A 17,022-nucleotide genomic window follows, 5' to 3' on the forward strand; every position below is an offset into this window, starting at 1 on the left:
GGACACACTGACACTGAAGGACTCGCTGTCTGACTGAAGGACTCGCTGTCTGACTGAAGGACACACTGACACTGAAGGACTCGCTGTCTGACTGAAGGACACACTGACACTGAAGGACTCGCTGACACTGAGGGACTCGCTGTCTGACTGAAGGACTCGCTGTCTGACTGTACCGCTGTTCCTCGGGCGCTGAGCTGTCCTCTCCCGCCCTGTAGGGGGAGCCGGTCACTTGCCTTACGGAGCTGAGCCCGCGCTCCCGGCGGTGCTGGGTGCCGAAGGGAAGTCTGGGAAATACGGCCAGGTGCCGTACACAGGGGAGCCTGCGTCGCCCGCAGCCCTCGGACCCGAGGCCGCCCTGGGGAAATACGGTGAGCGACGGGCTGCGTTGGGGGGGGGGCATGGTGTTCAGTTCTGTGACCCCAGAACTTCCTGTTGCAGGGGGAGCTCAGCCTCCGTTTGGCGCCGCTGGCCTGGGGTTCGACGCGTCTGCTGCCAAATACGGTACGGAGGCAACTTCCTGTCTCGGGCTGGGCGCGGGCGGGGCGCGGGCGGGCGGCGGGGCGCCAGTCACACTAACTGTGCTTCTTCTTGGGACCTGCAGGGGGCGCTGGTCAGTTTGACTATAACGGAGCACAGCTGATTCCTGCAGCTCTGGACGGTGAGCCTCTGTGTGTGTCTGTGTGTGTCTGTGTGTGTGTCTGTGTGTGAGAGAGAGACAGGCTACAGCACACAGAGAGGTGTGTCTGTGTGTGTGTCTGTGTGTGTGTCTGTGTGTGAGAGAGAGACAGGCTACAGCACACAGAGAGGTGTGTCTGTGTGTGTGTCTGTGTGTGTGTGTCTGTGTGTGTGTCTGTGTGTGTGTGTCTGTGTGTGAGAGAGAGACAGGCTACAGCACACAGAGAGGTGTGTGTGTGTGTGTGTCTGTGTGTGTGTCTGTGTGTGAGAGAGAGACAGGCTACAGCACACAGAGAGGTGTGTGTGTGTGTGTGTCTGTGTGTGTGTGTCTGTGTGTGAGAGAGAGACAGGCTACAGCACACAGAGAGGTGTGTGTGTGTGTGTGTGTGTGTGTGTGTGTGTCATTGTATCAGCAAGTTTACTGTCCCTCTCTCTGTCAGGAGCTGGACAGCTGCCATTTGAGCCTCAAACTGCTGGTCTGGGACCCAATGGGAAACTGGCAGGAAAATATGGTAGGAACCCCAATACCTTACTGTCTGTATTAACCCCTCTCTCTCAGTGCAGTGTTAATGTACTGGAGTGTCCAGTCAGTGTGTGTGTATTAACCCCTCTCTCTCTCTCAGTGCAGTGTTAATGTACTGGAGTGTCAGTCAGTGTGTCTGTATTAACCCCTCTCTCTCTCTCAGTGCAGTGTTAATGTACTGGAGTGTCCAGTCAGTGTGTGTGTATTAACCCCTCTCTCTCTCAGTGCAGTGTTAATGTACTGGAGTGTCCAGTCAGTATGTCTGTATTAACCCCTCTCTCTCTCAGTGCAGTGTTAATGTACTGGAGTGTCCAGTCAGTGTGTCTGTATTAACCCCTCTCTCTCAGTGCAGTGTTAATGTACTGGAGTGTCCAGTCAGTGTGTCTGTATTAACCCCTCTCTCTCTCAGTGCAGTGTTAATGTCCTGGAGTGTCCAGTCAGTGTGATTGTATTAACCCCTCTCTCTGTTGTCAGGTAATGGTCAGTTGCCGTTTGGTGCTCAGACTGCTGGCCTTGGGGCTGAAGGCAAGCTGGGTGAGTCTTGTCACTGTCCTCCTGTCTCTCTCTTTCCTGTCCTTTCATTGGGACGCCTGTGTGCATCCCTCTGTGTGTGTGTGTGCGTCCCTCTGTGTGTGTGTGTGTGTGTGTGCGTCCCTCTCTCTCTCTCTCTCTCTCTCTCTCTCTCTCTCTCTCTCTCTCTCTGTCTCTCTCTCTCTCTCTCTCTCTCTCTCTCTCTCTCTCTCTCTCTCTCTCTCTCTCTCTCTCTCTCTGTGTCTCTGTCTGAGAGCTACTGACTGTCTTTCCTCTTCCAGGTAATGGAGGAGGTTACCTGAATGGAGGACTGCAGCCTGCAGGTAGGACTGAGGGACAGTCAGACAGGCGGACAGACAGTGGAAATGGACACACAGATATGACCCACAGTAGAAATGTCTTTTGTCAGATTCACTCTTAACCTCTCTGCCTGTCTGCCAGCCCTGTGTCTCTCTCAGTGAGCTGTCTGCCTGTCTGTCAGTGCTCTGTGCCTGTCTGCGTGTCTGACAGACCTGTCTCTCTCAGTGAGCTGTCTGTCTGCCTGTCTCTGTGCCTGTCGGTGCTCTGTGTCTGTGTGCTTGTCTGTCTGCCTGTCTGTCTGTGTGCCAGTGCCCTATTTCTGTCTGCCTGTCTGTGAGTCTGTGCTCCAGTCCCCACCTGTCTGCCTTCCTGTCAGTGCCCTGTGCCTGCCTGTCTGCCTGCCTGCCTGTCTGCCTGCCTGTCAGCGCCCTGTGTCTGCCTGTCTGCCTGCCTGTCAGCGCCCTGTGTCTGCCTGTCTGTCTGCCTGTCAGTGTCCTGCGCCTGCTTGTCTGCCTGCCTGCCTGCCTGTCAGTGCTCTGTGCCTGCCTGTCTGCCTGCCTGTCAGTGCTCTGTGCCTGCCTGTCTGCCTGCCTGTCTGCCTGCATGTCAGTGCTCTGTGCCTGCCTGTCTGTCTGCCTGTCAGTGCTCTGTGTCTGCCTGCCTGCCTGCCTGCCTGTGTCCCTGCCTGTCAGTGCCCAGTGCCTGCCTGTCTGTCTGCCTGTCAGTGCTCTGTGCCTCTCTGCCTGCCTGTCTGTCTGCCTGTCAGTGCCCAGTGCCTGTCTGTCTGCCTGTCAGTGCCCAGTGCCTGCCTGTCTGCCTGCCTGTCAGTGTCCTGTGCCTGCCTGTCTGCCTGCCTGTCAGTGTCCTGTGCCTGCCTGTCTGCCTGCCTGTCAGTGCTCTGTGCCTGCCTGTCTGCCTGCCTGTCAGTGTCCTGTGCCTGCCTGTCTGTCTGCCTGTCAGTGTCCTGTGTCTGCCTGTCTGCCTGCCTGTCTGCCTGCCTGTCAGTGTCCTGTGTCTGCCTGTCTGCCTGCCTGTCTGTCTGCCTGTCAGTGCTCTGTGCCTGCCTGTCTGTCTGCCTGTCAGTGTCCTGTGTCTGCCTGTCTGCCTGCCTGCCTGTCTGTCTGCCTGTCAGTGTCCTGTGTCTGCCTGTCTGCCTGCCTGTCTGTCTGCCTGTCAGTGCTCTGTGCCTGCCTGTCTGTCTGCCTGTCAGTGTCCTGTGTCTGCCTGTCTGCCTGCCTGTCAGTGCTCTGTGCCTGCCTGTCTGTCTGCCTGTCAGTGTCCTGTGTCTGCCGGTCTGTCTGCCTGCCTGTCAGTGCTCTGTGCCTGCCTGTCTGCCTGCCTGTCAGTGTCCTGTGTCTGCCTGCCTGTCTGCCTGCCTGTCTGTCTGCCTGTCAGTGCTCTGTGCCTGCCTGTCTGTCTGCCTGTCAGTGCCCCGTGTCTGCCGGTCTGCATGTCTGCCTGTCAGTGCCCCGTGTCTGCCGGTCTGTCTGCCTGCCTGTCAGTGCTCTGTGCCTGCCTGCCTCCCTGCCTGTCAGTGCCCTGTCCCTGCCTGCCTGCCTGCCTGTCTGTCTGCGTGCTGGCTTGCTAACCCTGCGGCCTCCCCCTCCCTCACACCTCCGCAGGTCCAGAGGTCCCTGCTGCTCCCCTGCTCCCCACTGCTGCTGGCCCCTCCCTCCCACCTCCTGACAGCCAATCGCAGGCTCCGCTGCCAGCGCAGGCAGAGCAGCTGCAGCAGCTACAGCAGCTGTATGCGCAGCTACAGCAGCTTCAGCAGCCCATTGCCAAGGGCAACGCTAAACCGTGCAAGACAGGTATGACACAGACAGACAGACAGACAGACAGACAGACAGACAGGGGGTCAGTGCTGACAGTGAGAGAGAGAGACAGACAGACAGGGAGTCAGTGCTGACAGTGAGAGAGAGACAGACAGACAGGGGGTCAGTGCTGACATTGAGAGAGAGACAGACAGACAGGGAGTCAGTGCTGACAGTGAGAGAGAGAGACAGACAGACAGGGAGTCAGTGCTGACAGTGAGAGAGAGAGAGAGACAGACAGGGGGTCAGTGCTGACAGTGAGAGAGAGACAGACAGACAGGGGGTCAGTGCTCACAGAGAGACAGACAGACAGACAGACAGACAGGGAGTCAGTGCTCACAGAGAGAGAGAGAGAGACAGACAGACAGGGGGGCAGTGCTGACAGTGAGAGAGAGACAGACAGACAGGGGGGCAGTGCTGACAGTGAGAGAGAGAGAGACAGACAGACAGGGGGTCAGTGCTCACAGAGAGACAGACAGACAGACAGACAGGGGGTCAGTGCTCACAGAGAGAGAGAGACAGACAGACAGGGAGTCAGTGCTGACAGTGAGAGAGAGAGACAGACAGACAGGGAGTCAGTGCTGACAGTGAGAGAGAGAGAGAGACAGACAGGGGGTCAGTGCTGACAGTGAGAGAGAGAGACAGACAGACAGGGGGTCAGTGCTCACAGAGAGAGAGAGAGACAGACAGACAGGGAGTCAGTGCTCACAGAGAGACAGACAGACAGACAGACAGGGAGTCAGTGCTCACAGAGAGAGAGAGACAGACAGACAGGGAGTCAGTGCTGACAGTGAGAGAGAGAGACAGACAGACAGGGGGTCAGTGCTCACAGAGAGAGAGACAGACAGACAGGGGGTCAGTGCTGACAGTGAGAGAGAGACAGACAGACAGGGAGTCAGTGCTGACAGTGAGAGAGAGAGACAGACAGACAGGGGGTCAGTGCTCACAGAGAGAGAGACAGACAGACAGGGGGTCAGTGCTGACAGTGAGAGAGAGACAGACAGGGGGTCAGTGCTCACAGAGAGAGAGAGACAGACAGGGGGTCAGTCTGTCAGCATGTTACAGGTTGTTAGCGTGGGCTTGGCGTGTAGCAGGTTATTAATGTCTGCTGGGCATCTTGCAGGTTATGCAGGACAGCTGGGAGCTGGACAGGGACCCTATGGTGAGTAGAGAAATGACAGGTGTCACTGGAGTCTCTCTGTCTCTGCCTGCTGTCTGACTGTACACTGGGGTCTCTCTGACTGCTGTCTGACTGTACACTGGGGTCTCTCTGACTGCTGTCTGACTGTACACTGGGGTCTCTCTGTCTGCTGTCTGACTGTACACTGGGGTCTCTCTGACTGCTGTCTGACAGTACACTGGGGTCTCTCTGTCTGCTGTCTGACTGTACACTGGGGTCTCTCTGACTGCTGTCTGACAGTACACTGGAGTCTCTCTGTCTGCTGTCTGACTGTACACTGGAGTCTCTCTGCCTGCTGTCTGACTGTACACTGGGGTCTCTCTGACTGCTGTCTGACTGTACACTGGGGTCTCTCTGACTGCTGTCTGACTGTACACTGGGGTCTCTCTGTCTGCTGTCTGACTGTACACTGGGGTCTCTCTGACTGCTGTCTGACAGTACACTGGAGTCTCTCTGTCTGCTGTCTGACTGTACACTGGGGTCTCTCTGACTGCTGTCTGACTGTATACTGGAGTCTCTCTGTCTGCTGTCTGACTGTACACTGGGGTCTCTCTGCCTGCTGTCTGACTGTACACTGGGGTCTCTCTGTCTGCTGTCTGACTGTACACTGGAGTCTCTCTGTCTGCTGTCTGACTGTACACTGGAGTCTCTCTGTCTCTGTCTGCTGTCTGACTGTACACTGGGGTCTCTCTGCCTGCTGTCTGACTGTACACTGGAGTCTCTCTGCCTGCTGTCTGACTGTACACTGGAGTCTCTCTGTCTGCTGTCTGACTGTACACTGGAGTCTCTCTGTCTCTGTCTGCTGTCTGACTGTACACTGGAGTCTCTCTGTCTCTGCCTGTTGTCTGACTGTACACTGGAGTCTCTCTGTCTCTGCCTGTTGTCTAACTGTACACTGGGGTCTCTCTGACTGCTGTCTGACTGTACACTGGGGTCTCTCTGTCTCTGCCTGTTGTCTGACTGTACACTGGGGTCTTTCTGTTTGCTGTCTGACTGTACACTGGGGTCTCTCTGCCTGTTGTCTGACTGTACACTGGGGTCTCTCTCTCTGTCTGCTGTCTGACTGTACACTGGAGTCTCTCTGTCTCTGCCTGTTGTCTAACTGTACACTGGGGTCTCTCTGACTGCTGTCTGACTGTACACTGGGGTCTCTCTGTCTCTGCCTGTTGTCTGACTGTACACTGGGGTCTTTCTGTTTGCTGTCTGACTGTACACTGGGGTCTCTCTGCCTGTTGTCTGACTGTACACTGGGGTCTCTCTGTCTGCTGTCTGACTGTACACTGGGGTCTCTCTGTCTGCTGTCTGACTGTACACTGGAGTGTCTCTGTCTGCTGTCTGACTGTACACTGGAGTCTCTCTGTCTCTGTCTGCTGTCTGACTGTACACTGGGGTCTCTCTGTCTCTGTCTGCTGTCTGACTGTACACTGGAGTCTCCCTGTCTCTGTCTGCTGTCTTACTGTACACTGGAGTCTCTCTGTCTCTGCCTGTTGTCTGACTGTACACTGGAGTCTCTCTGTCTCTGTCTGCTGTCTGACTGTACACTGGAGTCTCTCTGTCTCTGCCTGTTGTCTAACTGTACACTGGGGTCTCTCTGACTGCTGTCTGACTGTACATTGGGGTCTCTCTGCCTGTTGTCTGACTGTACACTGGGGTCTCTCTCTCTGTCTGCTGTCTGACTGTACACTGGGGTCTCTCTGACTGCTGTCTGACAGTACACTGGAGTCTCTCTGTCTGCTGTCTGACTGTACACTGGGGTCTCTCTGCCTGCTGTCTGACTGTACACTGGGGTCTCTCTTTCTGCTGTCTGACTGTACACTGGAGTCTCTCTGTCTGCTGTCTGACTGTACACTGGAGTCTCTCTGTCTCTGTCTGCTGTCTGACTGTACACTGGGGTCTCTCTGTCTGCTGTCTGACTGTACACTGGGGTCTCTCTGCCTGCTGTCTGACTGTACACTGGAGTCTCTCTGCCTGCTGTCTGACTGTACACTGGAGTCTCTCTGTCTGCTGTCTGACTGTACACTGGAGTCTCTCTGTCTCTGTCTGCTGTCTGACTGTACACTGGAGTCTCTCTGTCTCTGCCTGTTGTCTGACTGTACACTGGAGTCTCTCTGTCTCTGTCTGCTGTCTGACTGTACACTGGAGTCTCTCTGTCTCTGCCTGTTGTCTAACTGTACACTGGGGTCTCTCTGACTGCTGTCTGACTGTACACTGGGGTCTCTCTGTCTCTGCCTGTTGTCTGACTGTACACTGGGGTCTTTCTGTTTGCTGTCTGACTGTACACTGGGGTCTCTCTGCCTGTTGTCTGACTGTACACTGGGGTCTCTCTCTCTGTCTGCTGTCTGACTGTACACTGGGGTCTCTCTCTCTGTCTGCTGTCTGACTGTACACTGGGGTCTCTCTGTCTCTGTCTGCTGTCTGACTGTACACTGGGGTCTCTCTGCCTGCTGTCTGACTGTACACCGGAGTCTCTCTGTCTCTGTCTGCTGTCTGACTGTACACTGGAGTCTCCCTGTCTCTGTCTGCTGTCTTACTGTACACTGGAGTCTCTCTGTCTCTGCCTGTTGTCTGACTGTACACTGGAGTCTCTCTGTCTCTGTCTGCTGTCTGACTGTACACTGGAGTCTCTCTGTCTCTGCCTGTTGTCTAACTGTACACTGGGGTCTCTCTGCCTGTTGTCTGACTGTACACTGGGGTCTCTCTCTCTGTCTGCTGTCTGACTGTACACTGGGGTCTCTCTGTCTGCTGTCTGACTGTACACTGGAGTCTCTCTGTCTCTGCCTGTTGTCTAACTGTACACTGGGGTCTCTCTGACTGCTGTCTGACTGTACATTGGGGTCTCTCTGCCTGTTGTCTGACTGTACACTGGGGTCTCTCTCTCTGTCTGCTGTCTGACTGTACACTGGGGTCTCTCTGTCTGCTGTCTGACTGTACACTGGAGTCTCTCTGTCTGCTGTCTGACTGTACACTGGGGTCTCTCTGACTTCTGTCTGACTGTACACCGGGGTCTCTCTGTCTGCTGTCTGACTGTACACTGGAGTCTCCCTGTCTCTGCCTGTTGTCTAACTGTACACTGGGGTCTCTCTGTCTGCTGTCTGACTGTACACTGGGGTCTCTCTGTCTGCTGTCTGACTGTACACCGGGGTCTCTCTGTCTGCTGTCTGACTGTACACTGGAGTCTCCCTGTCTCTGCCTGTTGTCTAACTGTACACTGGAGTCTCTCTGTCTGCTGTCTGACTGTACACTGGAGTCTCTCTGTCTGCTGTCTGACTGTACACCGGGGTCTCTCTGTCTGCTGTCTGACTGTACACTGGAGTCTCCCTGTCTCTGCCTGTTGTCTAACTGTACACTGGAGTCTCTCCGACTGCCTTCTGACTGTACACTGGAGTCTCTCTGTCTGCTGTCTGACTGTACACTGGAGTCTCTCTGACTGCTGTCTGACTGTACACTGGGGTCTCTCTGTCTGCTGTCTGACTGTACACTGGAGTCTCCCTGTCTCTGCCTGTTGTCTAACTGTACACTGGAGTCTCTCTGTCTGCTGTCTGACTGTACACTGGGGTCTCTCTGTCTGCTGTCTGACTGTACACCGGGGTCTCTCTGTCTGCTGTCTGACTGTACACTGGAGTCTCCCTGTCTCTGCCTGTTGTCTAACTGTACACTGGAGTCTCTCCGACTGCCTTCTGACTGTACACTGGAGTCTCTCTGCCTGCTGTCTGACTGTACACTGGAGTCTCTCTGCCTGCTGTCTGACTGTACACTGGGGTCTCTCTGACTGCTGTCTGACTGTACACTGGGGTCTCTCTGACTGTTGTCTGAATGTACACTGGAGTCTCTCTGTCTGCTGTCTGACTGTACACTGGAGTCTCTCTGTCTGCTGTCTGACTGTACACTGGGGTCTCTCTCTCTGTCTGTTGTCTGACTGTACACTGGAGTCTCTCTGTCTGCTGTCTGACTGTACACTGGGGTCTCTCTCTCTGTCTGTTGTCTGACTGTACACTGGGGTCTCTGTCTCTATCTGCTGTCTGACTGTACACTGGGGTCTCTCTGTCTGCTGTCTGACTGTACACTGGGGTCTCTCTGTCTGCTGTCTGACTGTACACTGGGGTCTCTCTGACTGCTGTCTGACTGTACACTGTAGTCTCTCTGTCTGTTGTCTGACTGTACACTGGGGTCTCTCTCTCTGTCTGCTGTCTGACTGTACACCGGAGTCTCTCTGCTTGCCGTCTGACTGTACACCGGGGTCTCTCTGTCTCTGCCTGCTGTCTGACTGTACACTGGGGTCTCTCTGTCTGCTGTCTGACTGTACACTGGGGTCTCTCTGTCTGCTGTCTGACTGTACACTGGGGTCTCTCTGACTCACAGAGAGAGAGAGACAGACAGGGGGTCAGTCTGTCAGCATGTTACAGGTTGTTAGCGTGGGCTTGGCGTGTAGCAGGTTATTAATGTCTGCTGGGCATGTTGCAGGTTATGCAGGACAGCTGGGAGCTGGACAGGGACCCTATGGTGAGTAGAGAAATGACAGGTGTCACTGGAGTCTCTCTGTCTCTGCCTGCTGTCTGACTGTACACTGGGGTCTCTCTGACTGCTGTCTGACTGTACACTGGGGTCTCTCTGTCTCTGCCTGTTGTCTGACTGTACACTGGGGTCTCTCTCTCTGTCTGACTGTACACTGGGGTCTCTCTCTCTGTCTGCTGTCTGACTGTACACTGGGGTCTCTCTGACTGCTGTCTGACTGTACACTGGGGTCTCTCTGTCTCTGTCTGCTGTCTGACTGTACACTGGGGTCTCTCTCTCTGTCTGCTGTCTGACTGTACACTGGGGTCTCTCTCTCTGTCTGCTGTCTGTCTGTACACTGGGGTCTCTCTGTCTGCTGTCTGTCTGTACACTGGGGTCTCTCTGCTTGCTGTCTGACTGTACACTGGAGTCTCTCTCTCTCTCTGTGCCTGTCTCTCTTGATCACCGTCTGTTTATACGACACACCTGTCTGTCTCTCTGGATCATCGTCTGTATATACGACCCACCTGCCTTTCTCTCTGCCTGTCTCTCTCGATCACCGTCTGTATATACGACCCACCTGCCTGTCTCTCTGCCTGTCTCTCTCGATCACCATCTGTATATACGACACACCTGCCTGTCTCTCTGCCTGTCTCTCTGCCTGTCTCTCTGCCTGTCTCTCTCGATCACCGTCTGTATATACGACACACCTGCCTGTCTCTCTGCCTGTCTCTCTGCCTGTCTCTCTGCCTGTCTCTCTGCCTGTCTCTCTCGATCACCGTCTGTATATACGACACACCTGCCTGTCTCTCTGCCTGTCTCTCTGCCTGTCTCTCTCGATCACCGTCTGTATATACGACACACCTGCCTGTCTCTCTGCCTGTCTCTCTGCCTGTCTCTCTCGATCACCGTCTGTATATACGACACACCTGTCTGTCTCTCTGCCTGTCTCTCTCGATCACCGTCTGTATATACGACCCACCTGCCTGTCTCTCTGCCTGTCTCTCTCGATCACCGTCTGTATATACGACACACCTGCCTGTCTCTCTGCCTGTCTCTCTCGATCACCGTCTGTATATACGACACACCTGCCTGTCTCTCTGCCTGTCTCTCTCGATCACCGTCTGTATATACGACACACCTGCCTGTCTCTCTGCCTGTCTCTCTGCCTGTCTCTCTGCCTGTCTCTCTCGATCACCGTCTGTATATACGACACACCTGCCTGTCTCTCTGCACACAGGTGGCAAGGAGTGGAAAACTGGTCTCAATGGATTTAATGGCTTCAGATACAGAGGTGAGATCTACCCCCTCACTACACACCCCTCACTACACACAAACACTACCTCTACACACCCACTACACACCCTCACACTAACACCCCTCACTCCCACACTACACACCCATTACACACACTCACACCCCTCACTACACACAAACACTACCTCTACACACCCACTACACACCCTCACACTAACACCCCTCACTCCCACACTACACACCCATTACACACACTCACACCCCTCACTACACACCCCTCACTAAACACACACACTACCTCTACACACCCTCTACACACCCCTCACCTCACACTCACACCCCTCACTCCCACACTACATACTCACTACACACAGACACACCCTCTACACACCCATTACACACCCTCACACCCCTCCCTACACACCCCCACCTCACACTCACACCCCTCACTCCCACACTACATACTCACTACACACAGACACACCCTCTACACACCCATTACACACCCTCACACCCCTCACTACACACCCCCACCTCACACTCACACCCCTTACTCCCACACTACACACCCATTACACACAGACACACCCTCTACACACCCTCTACACACCCTCACACCCCTCACTACACACCCCCACCTCACACTCACACCCCTCACTCCCACACTACACACCCATTACACACACTCACACCCCTCACTACACACCCCTCACTACACACCCCCACCTCACACTCACACCCCTCACTCCCACACTACATACTCACTACACACAGACACACCCTCTACACACCCATTACACACACTCACACCCCTCACTTAACATCCACACTACAGACCCACTACACACACTACACACCCTCACACTCACACCCCTCACTCCCACCCTACACACCCACACACCTGTAATGAACACACAGCAGGACAGGAGACACAGTGAGAGAGAGGAGATCACAGAGAATCTCTCCGTAACAAACACACAGCAGGACAGGAGACACAGTGAGAGAGAGAGGAGATCACAGAGAATCCCTCAGTAACAAACACACAGCAGGACAGGAGACACAGTGAGGGAGAGGAGATCACAGAGAATCCCTCAGTAACAAACACACAGCAGGACAGGAGACACAGTGAGAGAGAGAGGAGATCACAGAGAATCCCTCAGTAACAAACACACAGCAGGACAGGAGACACAGTGAGGGAGAGGAGATCACAGAGAATCCCTCAGTAACAAACACACAGCAGGACAGGAGACACAGTGAGAGAGAGGAGATCACAGAGAATCTCTCAGTAACAAACACACAGCAGGACAGGAGACACAGTGAGAGAGAGAGGAGATCACAGAGAATCCCTCAGTAACAAACACACAGCAGGACAGGAGACACAGTGAGGGAGAGGAGATCACAGAGAATCCCTCAGTAACAAACACACAGCAGGACAGGAGACCCAGTGAGGGAGAGGAGATCACAGAGAATCCCTCAGTAATGAACACACACAGCAGGAAAGGAGACACAGTGAGGGAGAGGAGATCACAGAGAATCCCTCAGTAACAAACACACAGCAGTACAGGAGACACAGTGAGGGAGAGGAGATCACAGAGAATCCCTCAGTAACAAACACACAGCAGGACAGGAGACACAGTGAGGGAGAGGAGATCACAGAGAATTCCTCAGTAATGAACACAAAGCAGGACAGGAGACACAGTGAGGGAGAGGAGATCACAGAGAATCCCTCAGTAACAAACACACACACCAGGACAGGAGACACAGTGAGGGAGAGGAGATCACAGAGAATTCCTCAGTAATGAACACAAAGCAGGACAGGAGACTCAGTGCTCGCAGGGTTTTCAGACGCAGGTTTAATATTTCCTCTCTCCTCTCTGCAGGCTGAGCCCTGAGTGACTCCTGACACCAGCGTCGGTATCTGCTCTCCATTGTTGTGTTTGTTGTGTTTGGTACAAGTTTTGTATATTGTTTCTCTTTGCTGTGGACTGTGTGAGTGAGAGAGGAGCAGATCTCATTTCAACACACAAAACTGTCCCTCTCTCTGTCCTCTGTCCTGTCTCGATCCCCATTTCTCAAGCTCCTCCTCTCCCTGTCTGTCTCTCTCTCCCTCTCCCCATCTGTCTCTCTTGCTTCTTTCCATGTCTCCTTCGCTGTGCCTGTCTCTCTCTCTCTCTCTCTCATACCCCTGTCTGTCGTCATCCCCTCCCAGTGCTGCTGTGTTTCAATAAAGATCTCTCCTCCAGAGATTTCTGGCTCATTTGTAAAAGTTATTGACAGTCCTGATCTGCGTCATCTTTACTGTACTGCACACTGAACACAGGCGTCCTGCTCGTCATACTGCACACTGAACACAGGCGTCCTGCTCGTCGTACTGCACACTGAACAGACCGGCGTCCTGCTCGTCGTACTGCACACTGAACACAGGGGTCCTGCTCGTCGTACTGCACACTGAACACAGGCGTCCTGCTCGTCGTACTGCACACTGAACAGACCGGCGTCCTGCTCGTCGTACTGCACACTGAACACAGGGGTCCTGCTCGTCGTACTGCACACTGAACAGACAGGCATCCTGCTCGTCGTACTTCACACTGAACACAGGCGTCGTACTTCACACTGAACAGACAGGCGTCCTGCTCGTCGTACTTCACACTGAACAGACAGGCGTCCTGCTAGTCGTACTTCACACTGAACACAGGCGTCCTGCTCGTTGTACTGCACACTGAACAGACAGGAGTCCTGCTAGTCGTACTTCACACTGAACACAGGCGTCGTACTTCACACTGAACACAGGCGTCCTGCTAGTCGTACTGCACACTGAACAGACAGGCGTCGTACTTCACACTGAACAGACAGGCGTCGTACTTCACACTGAACAGACCGGCGTCCTGCTCGTCGTACTGCACACTGAACACAGGCGTCCTGCTCGTCGTACTGCACACTGAACAGACAGGCGTCCTGCTAGTCGTACTTCACACTGAACACAGGCGTCGTACTTCACACTGAACAGACAGGTGTCGTACTTCACACTGAACAGACCGGCGTCCTGCTCGTCATACTGCACACTGAACACAGGCGTCCTGCTCGTCGTACTGCACACTGAACAGACCGGCGTCCTGCTCGTCGTACTGCACACTGAACACAGGCGTCCTGCTCGTCGTACTGCACACTGAACAGACAGGCATCCTGCTCGTCGTACTTCACACTGAACACAGGCGTCGTACTTCACACTGAACAGACAGGCGTCCTGCTCGTCGTACTTCACACTGAACAGACAGGCGTCCTGCTAGTCGTACTTCACACTGAACACAGGCGTCCTGCTCGTTGTACTGCACACTGAACAGACAGGCGTCCTGCTAGTCGTACTTCACACTGAACACAGGCGTCGTACTTCACACTGAACACAGGCGTCCTGCTAGTCGTACTGCACACTGAACAGACAGGCGTCGTACTTCACACTGAACAGACAGGTGTCGTACTTCACACTGAACAGACCGGCGTCCTGCTCGTCGTACTGCACACTGAACACAGGGGTCCTGCTCGTCATACTGCACACTGAACACAGGGGTCCTGCTCGTCGTACTGCACACTGAACACAGGCGTCCTGCTCGTCATACTGCACACTGAACACAGGCGTCCTGCTCGTCGTACTGCACACTGAACACAGGCGTCCTGCTCGTCGTACTGCACACTGAACACAGGCGTCCTGCTCGTCGTACTGCACACTGAACACAGGCGTCGTACTTCACACTGAACAGACAGGCGTCCTGCTCGTCGTACTTCACACTGAACAGACAGGCGTCCTGCTAGTCGTACTTCACACTGAACACAGGCGTCGTACTTCACACTGAACACAGGCGTCCTGCTAGTCGTACTGCACACTGAACAGACAGGCGTCGTACTTCACACTGAACAGACAGGCGTCGTACTTCACACTGAACAGACCGGCGTCCTGCTCGTCATACTGCACACTGAACACAGGCGTCGTACTTCACACTGAACACAGGCGTCCTGCTCGTCGTACTGCACACTGAACACAGGCGTCCTGCTCGTCGTACTGCACACTGAACACAGGGGTCCTGCTCGTCGTACTGCACACTGAACACAGGCGTCCTGCTCGTCGTACTGCACACTGAACACAGGCGTCCTGCTCGTCGTACTGCACACTGAACACAGGCGTCCTACTCGTCGTACTGCATACTGAACAGACAGGCGTCCTGCTAGTCGTACTGCACACTGAACACAGGCGTCCTGCTCGTCGTACTGCACACTGAACACAGCTGTCCTGCTCGTCGTACTGCACACTGAACAGACAGGAGTCTTGCTCATTGAAGAAAGAAAGCCAGAAGAAAGCCAGACCTCAGGGAAACAGGTACAAATTCACACTGAACAACAACACATTGGAGCACACATCCAGCTACACATATCTCGGTCTCACCATCAGCTCTTCCGGGAGTTTTGACCTGGCAGTGAAGGCACTGAGGGAGAAGGCACTCAGGGCTTTCTACGCAATAAGAAGGAGGCTCTTCAACATCAACCCACCAACAAGAATCTGGCTCCAAATATTTCAAAGTGTAATCCAACCCATTGCCCTATACGGCAGTGAAGTGTGGGGTCCCTCACAGACCAGGAGTACACTCAATGGGACAAACACCCCACAGAAACTCTGCACATGGAAATCTGTAGAAACATCCTCCGTGTGCAGAGAAAAACTCCTAACAACGGGTGCAGGGCCGAATTAGGCCAGTACCCACTATTGATAAACATACAGAAAAGAATATTAAAGTATTGGCTACACCTAAAAAACAGCGACCAAAATTCCTACCACCACAAAGCCCTTCTGAGCGAAGAGCTGAGCCCAAAACAGAGCCCCCTGAGCCAGCTGGTCCTGAGGCTCACCGACCTGAGCCACACCAACACTAACCAGCCTCAGGACAGCACTGCTAGAGCACCACAGCCCAGACTCAACCACATCACAGCACAGATCAAACAGCAATATCTCACACACTGGGACACACACACACAAACACAACATCAACTGGAATGCTACAGAACCCTAAACAGACAATACACACTAGCTGAATATTTGACCAAAATAAGAAACAACAAACAGAAACAGACCCTGACGAAGTACAGGCTCAGTGACCACAGCCTGGACACACACACAGGACACAGGCAGACCTGGCTGTCCAGAGAGGACAGGCTCAGTGACCACAGCCTGGACACACACACTGGACACAGGCAGACCTGGCTGTCCAGAGAGGACAGGCTCAGTGACCACAGCCTGGCGATAGAAACTGGGCGACACAGGCAGACCTGGCTGTCCAGAGAGGACAGACTCAATGACCACAGCCTGGAAACACACATTGGACACAGGCAGACCTGGCTGTCCAGAGAGGACAGGCTCAGTGACCACAGCCTGGACACACACACTGGACACAGGCAGACCTGGCTGTCCAGAGAGGACAGGCTCAGTGACCACAGCCTGGACACACACACTGGACACAGGCAGACCTGGCTGTCCAGAGAGGACAGGCTCAGTGACCACAGCCTGGCCATAGAAACTGGACACAGGCAGACCTAGCTGTCCAGAGAGGACAGGCTCAGTGACCACAGCCTGGACACACACACTGGACACAGGCCGACCTGGCTGTCCAGAGAGGACAGGTGATCTCCTGTCCCAGCCTGAGGAACAGACAGTGAGCCTGCCTCTCAATAATAATAATACAGTGTGTGATCTCCTGTCCCAGCCTGAGGAGCAGACAGTGAGCCCGTCTCTCAATAATAATAATACAGTGTGTGATCTCCTGTCCCAGCCTGAGGAACAGACAGTGAGCCCGTCTCTCAATAATAATAATACAGTGTGTGATCTGCTGTCCCAGTCTGAGGAACAGACAGTGAGCCTGTCTCTCAATAATATTAATACAGTGTGTGATCTCCTGTCCCAGCCTGGAGGAGCTCTTTTCCACTGGGACCTGTGTGTGTGTGTGTGTGTGTGTGTGTTACAGTAGGAATTATAAACTCATACTCCATTTCAGTATTCTTTCATTTGGATTGATTTCCAGCTCATATATCTGGCTCGATAAGCTGACTGTGGAACTGAAAGCCTCACTGTTCCTTCACATCTCATTGAGGAGTCTGACGGAGTATTATAGAACTTTATTGGGAAGAATAAACCTCATTCTGTTAGAAAACACCTTCTGAGTAAACCTAAACATCAAGGTGGCATGAATGTTATAGACTTTATGTCAAAT

General features: G+C 53.9%; 1 protein-coding gene across 8 annotated transcripts in view; it reads left to right on the plus strand.

The window, feature by feature from the left end:
- Positions 1–13,017, plus strand: part of LOC107076124 (uncharacterized) — a 36,128-nt gene extending 23,111 nt beyond the window's left edge. For 4 of the 8 annotated variants that reach the window (XM_069188313.1, XM_069188312.1, XM_069188314.1 and 1 more), the window contains 11 exons: positions 216–368; positions 439–501; positions 602–658; positions 1,116–1,187; positions 1,673–1,732; positions 2,011–2,052; positions 3,652–3,840; positions 4,967–5,005; positions 9,485–9,523; positions 10,755–10,808; positions 12,652–13,017. In XM_069188313.1, coding sequence (XP_069044414.1) covers positions 216–368; positions 439–501; positions 602–658; positions 1,116–1,187; positions 1,673–1,732; positions 2,011–2,052; positions 3,652–3,840; positions 4,967–5,005; positions 9,485–9,523; positions 10,755–10,808; positions 12,652–12,656 — 773 coding nt within the window. In that variant the 3' untranslated portion in view covers positions 12,657–13,017. The remainder of the gene's footprint in view (positions 1–215; positions 369–438; positions 502–601; positions 659–1,115; positions 1,188–1,672; positions 1,733–2,010; positions 2,053–3,651; positions 3,841–4,966; positions 5,006–9,484; positions 9,524–10,754; positions 10,809–12,651) is intronic. The other 4 variants (XM_069188315.1, XM_069188317.1, XM_069188319.1 and 1 more) reach the window with 4 other exon arrangements.
- Positions 13,018–17,022: the final 4,005 nt, after the last annotated feature.

The sequence above is a fragment of the Lepisosteus oculatus genome, chromosome 4 (genome assembly GCF_040954835.1).
Source record: "Lepisosteus oculatus isolate fLepOcu1 chromosome 4, fLepOcu1.hap2, whole genome shotgun sequence".
In the NCBI taxonomy this organism is placed as follows: domain Eukaryota; kingdom Metazoa; phylum Chordata; class Actinopteri; order Semionotiformes; family Lepisosteidae; genus Lepisosteus; species Lepisosteus oculatus.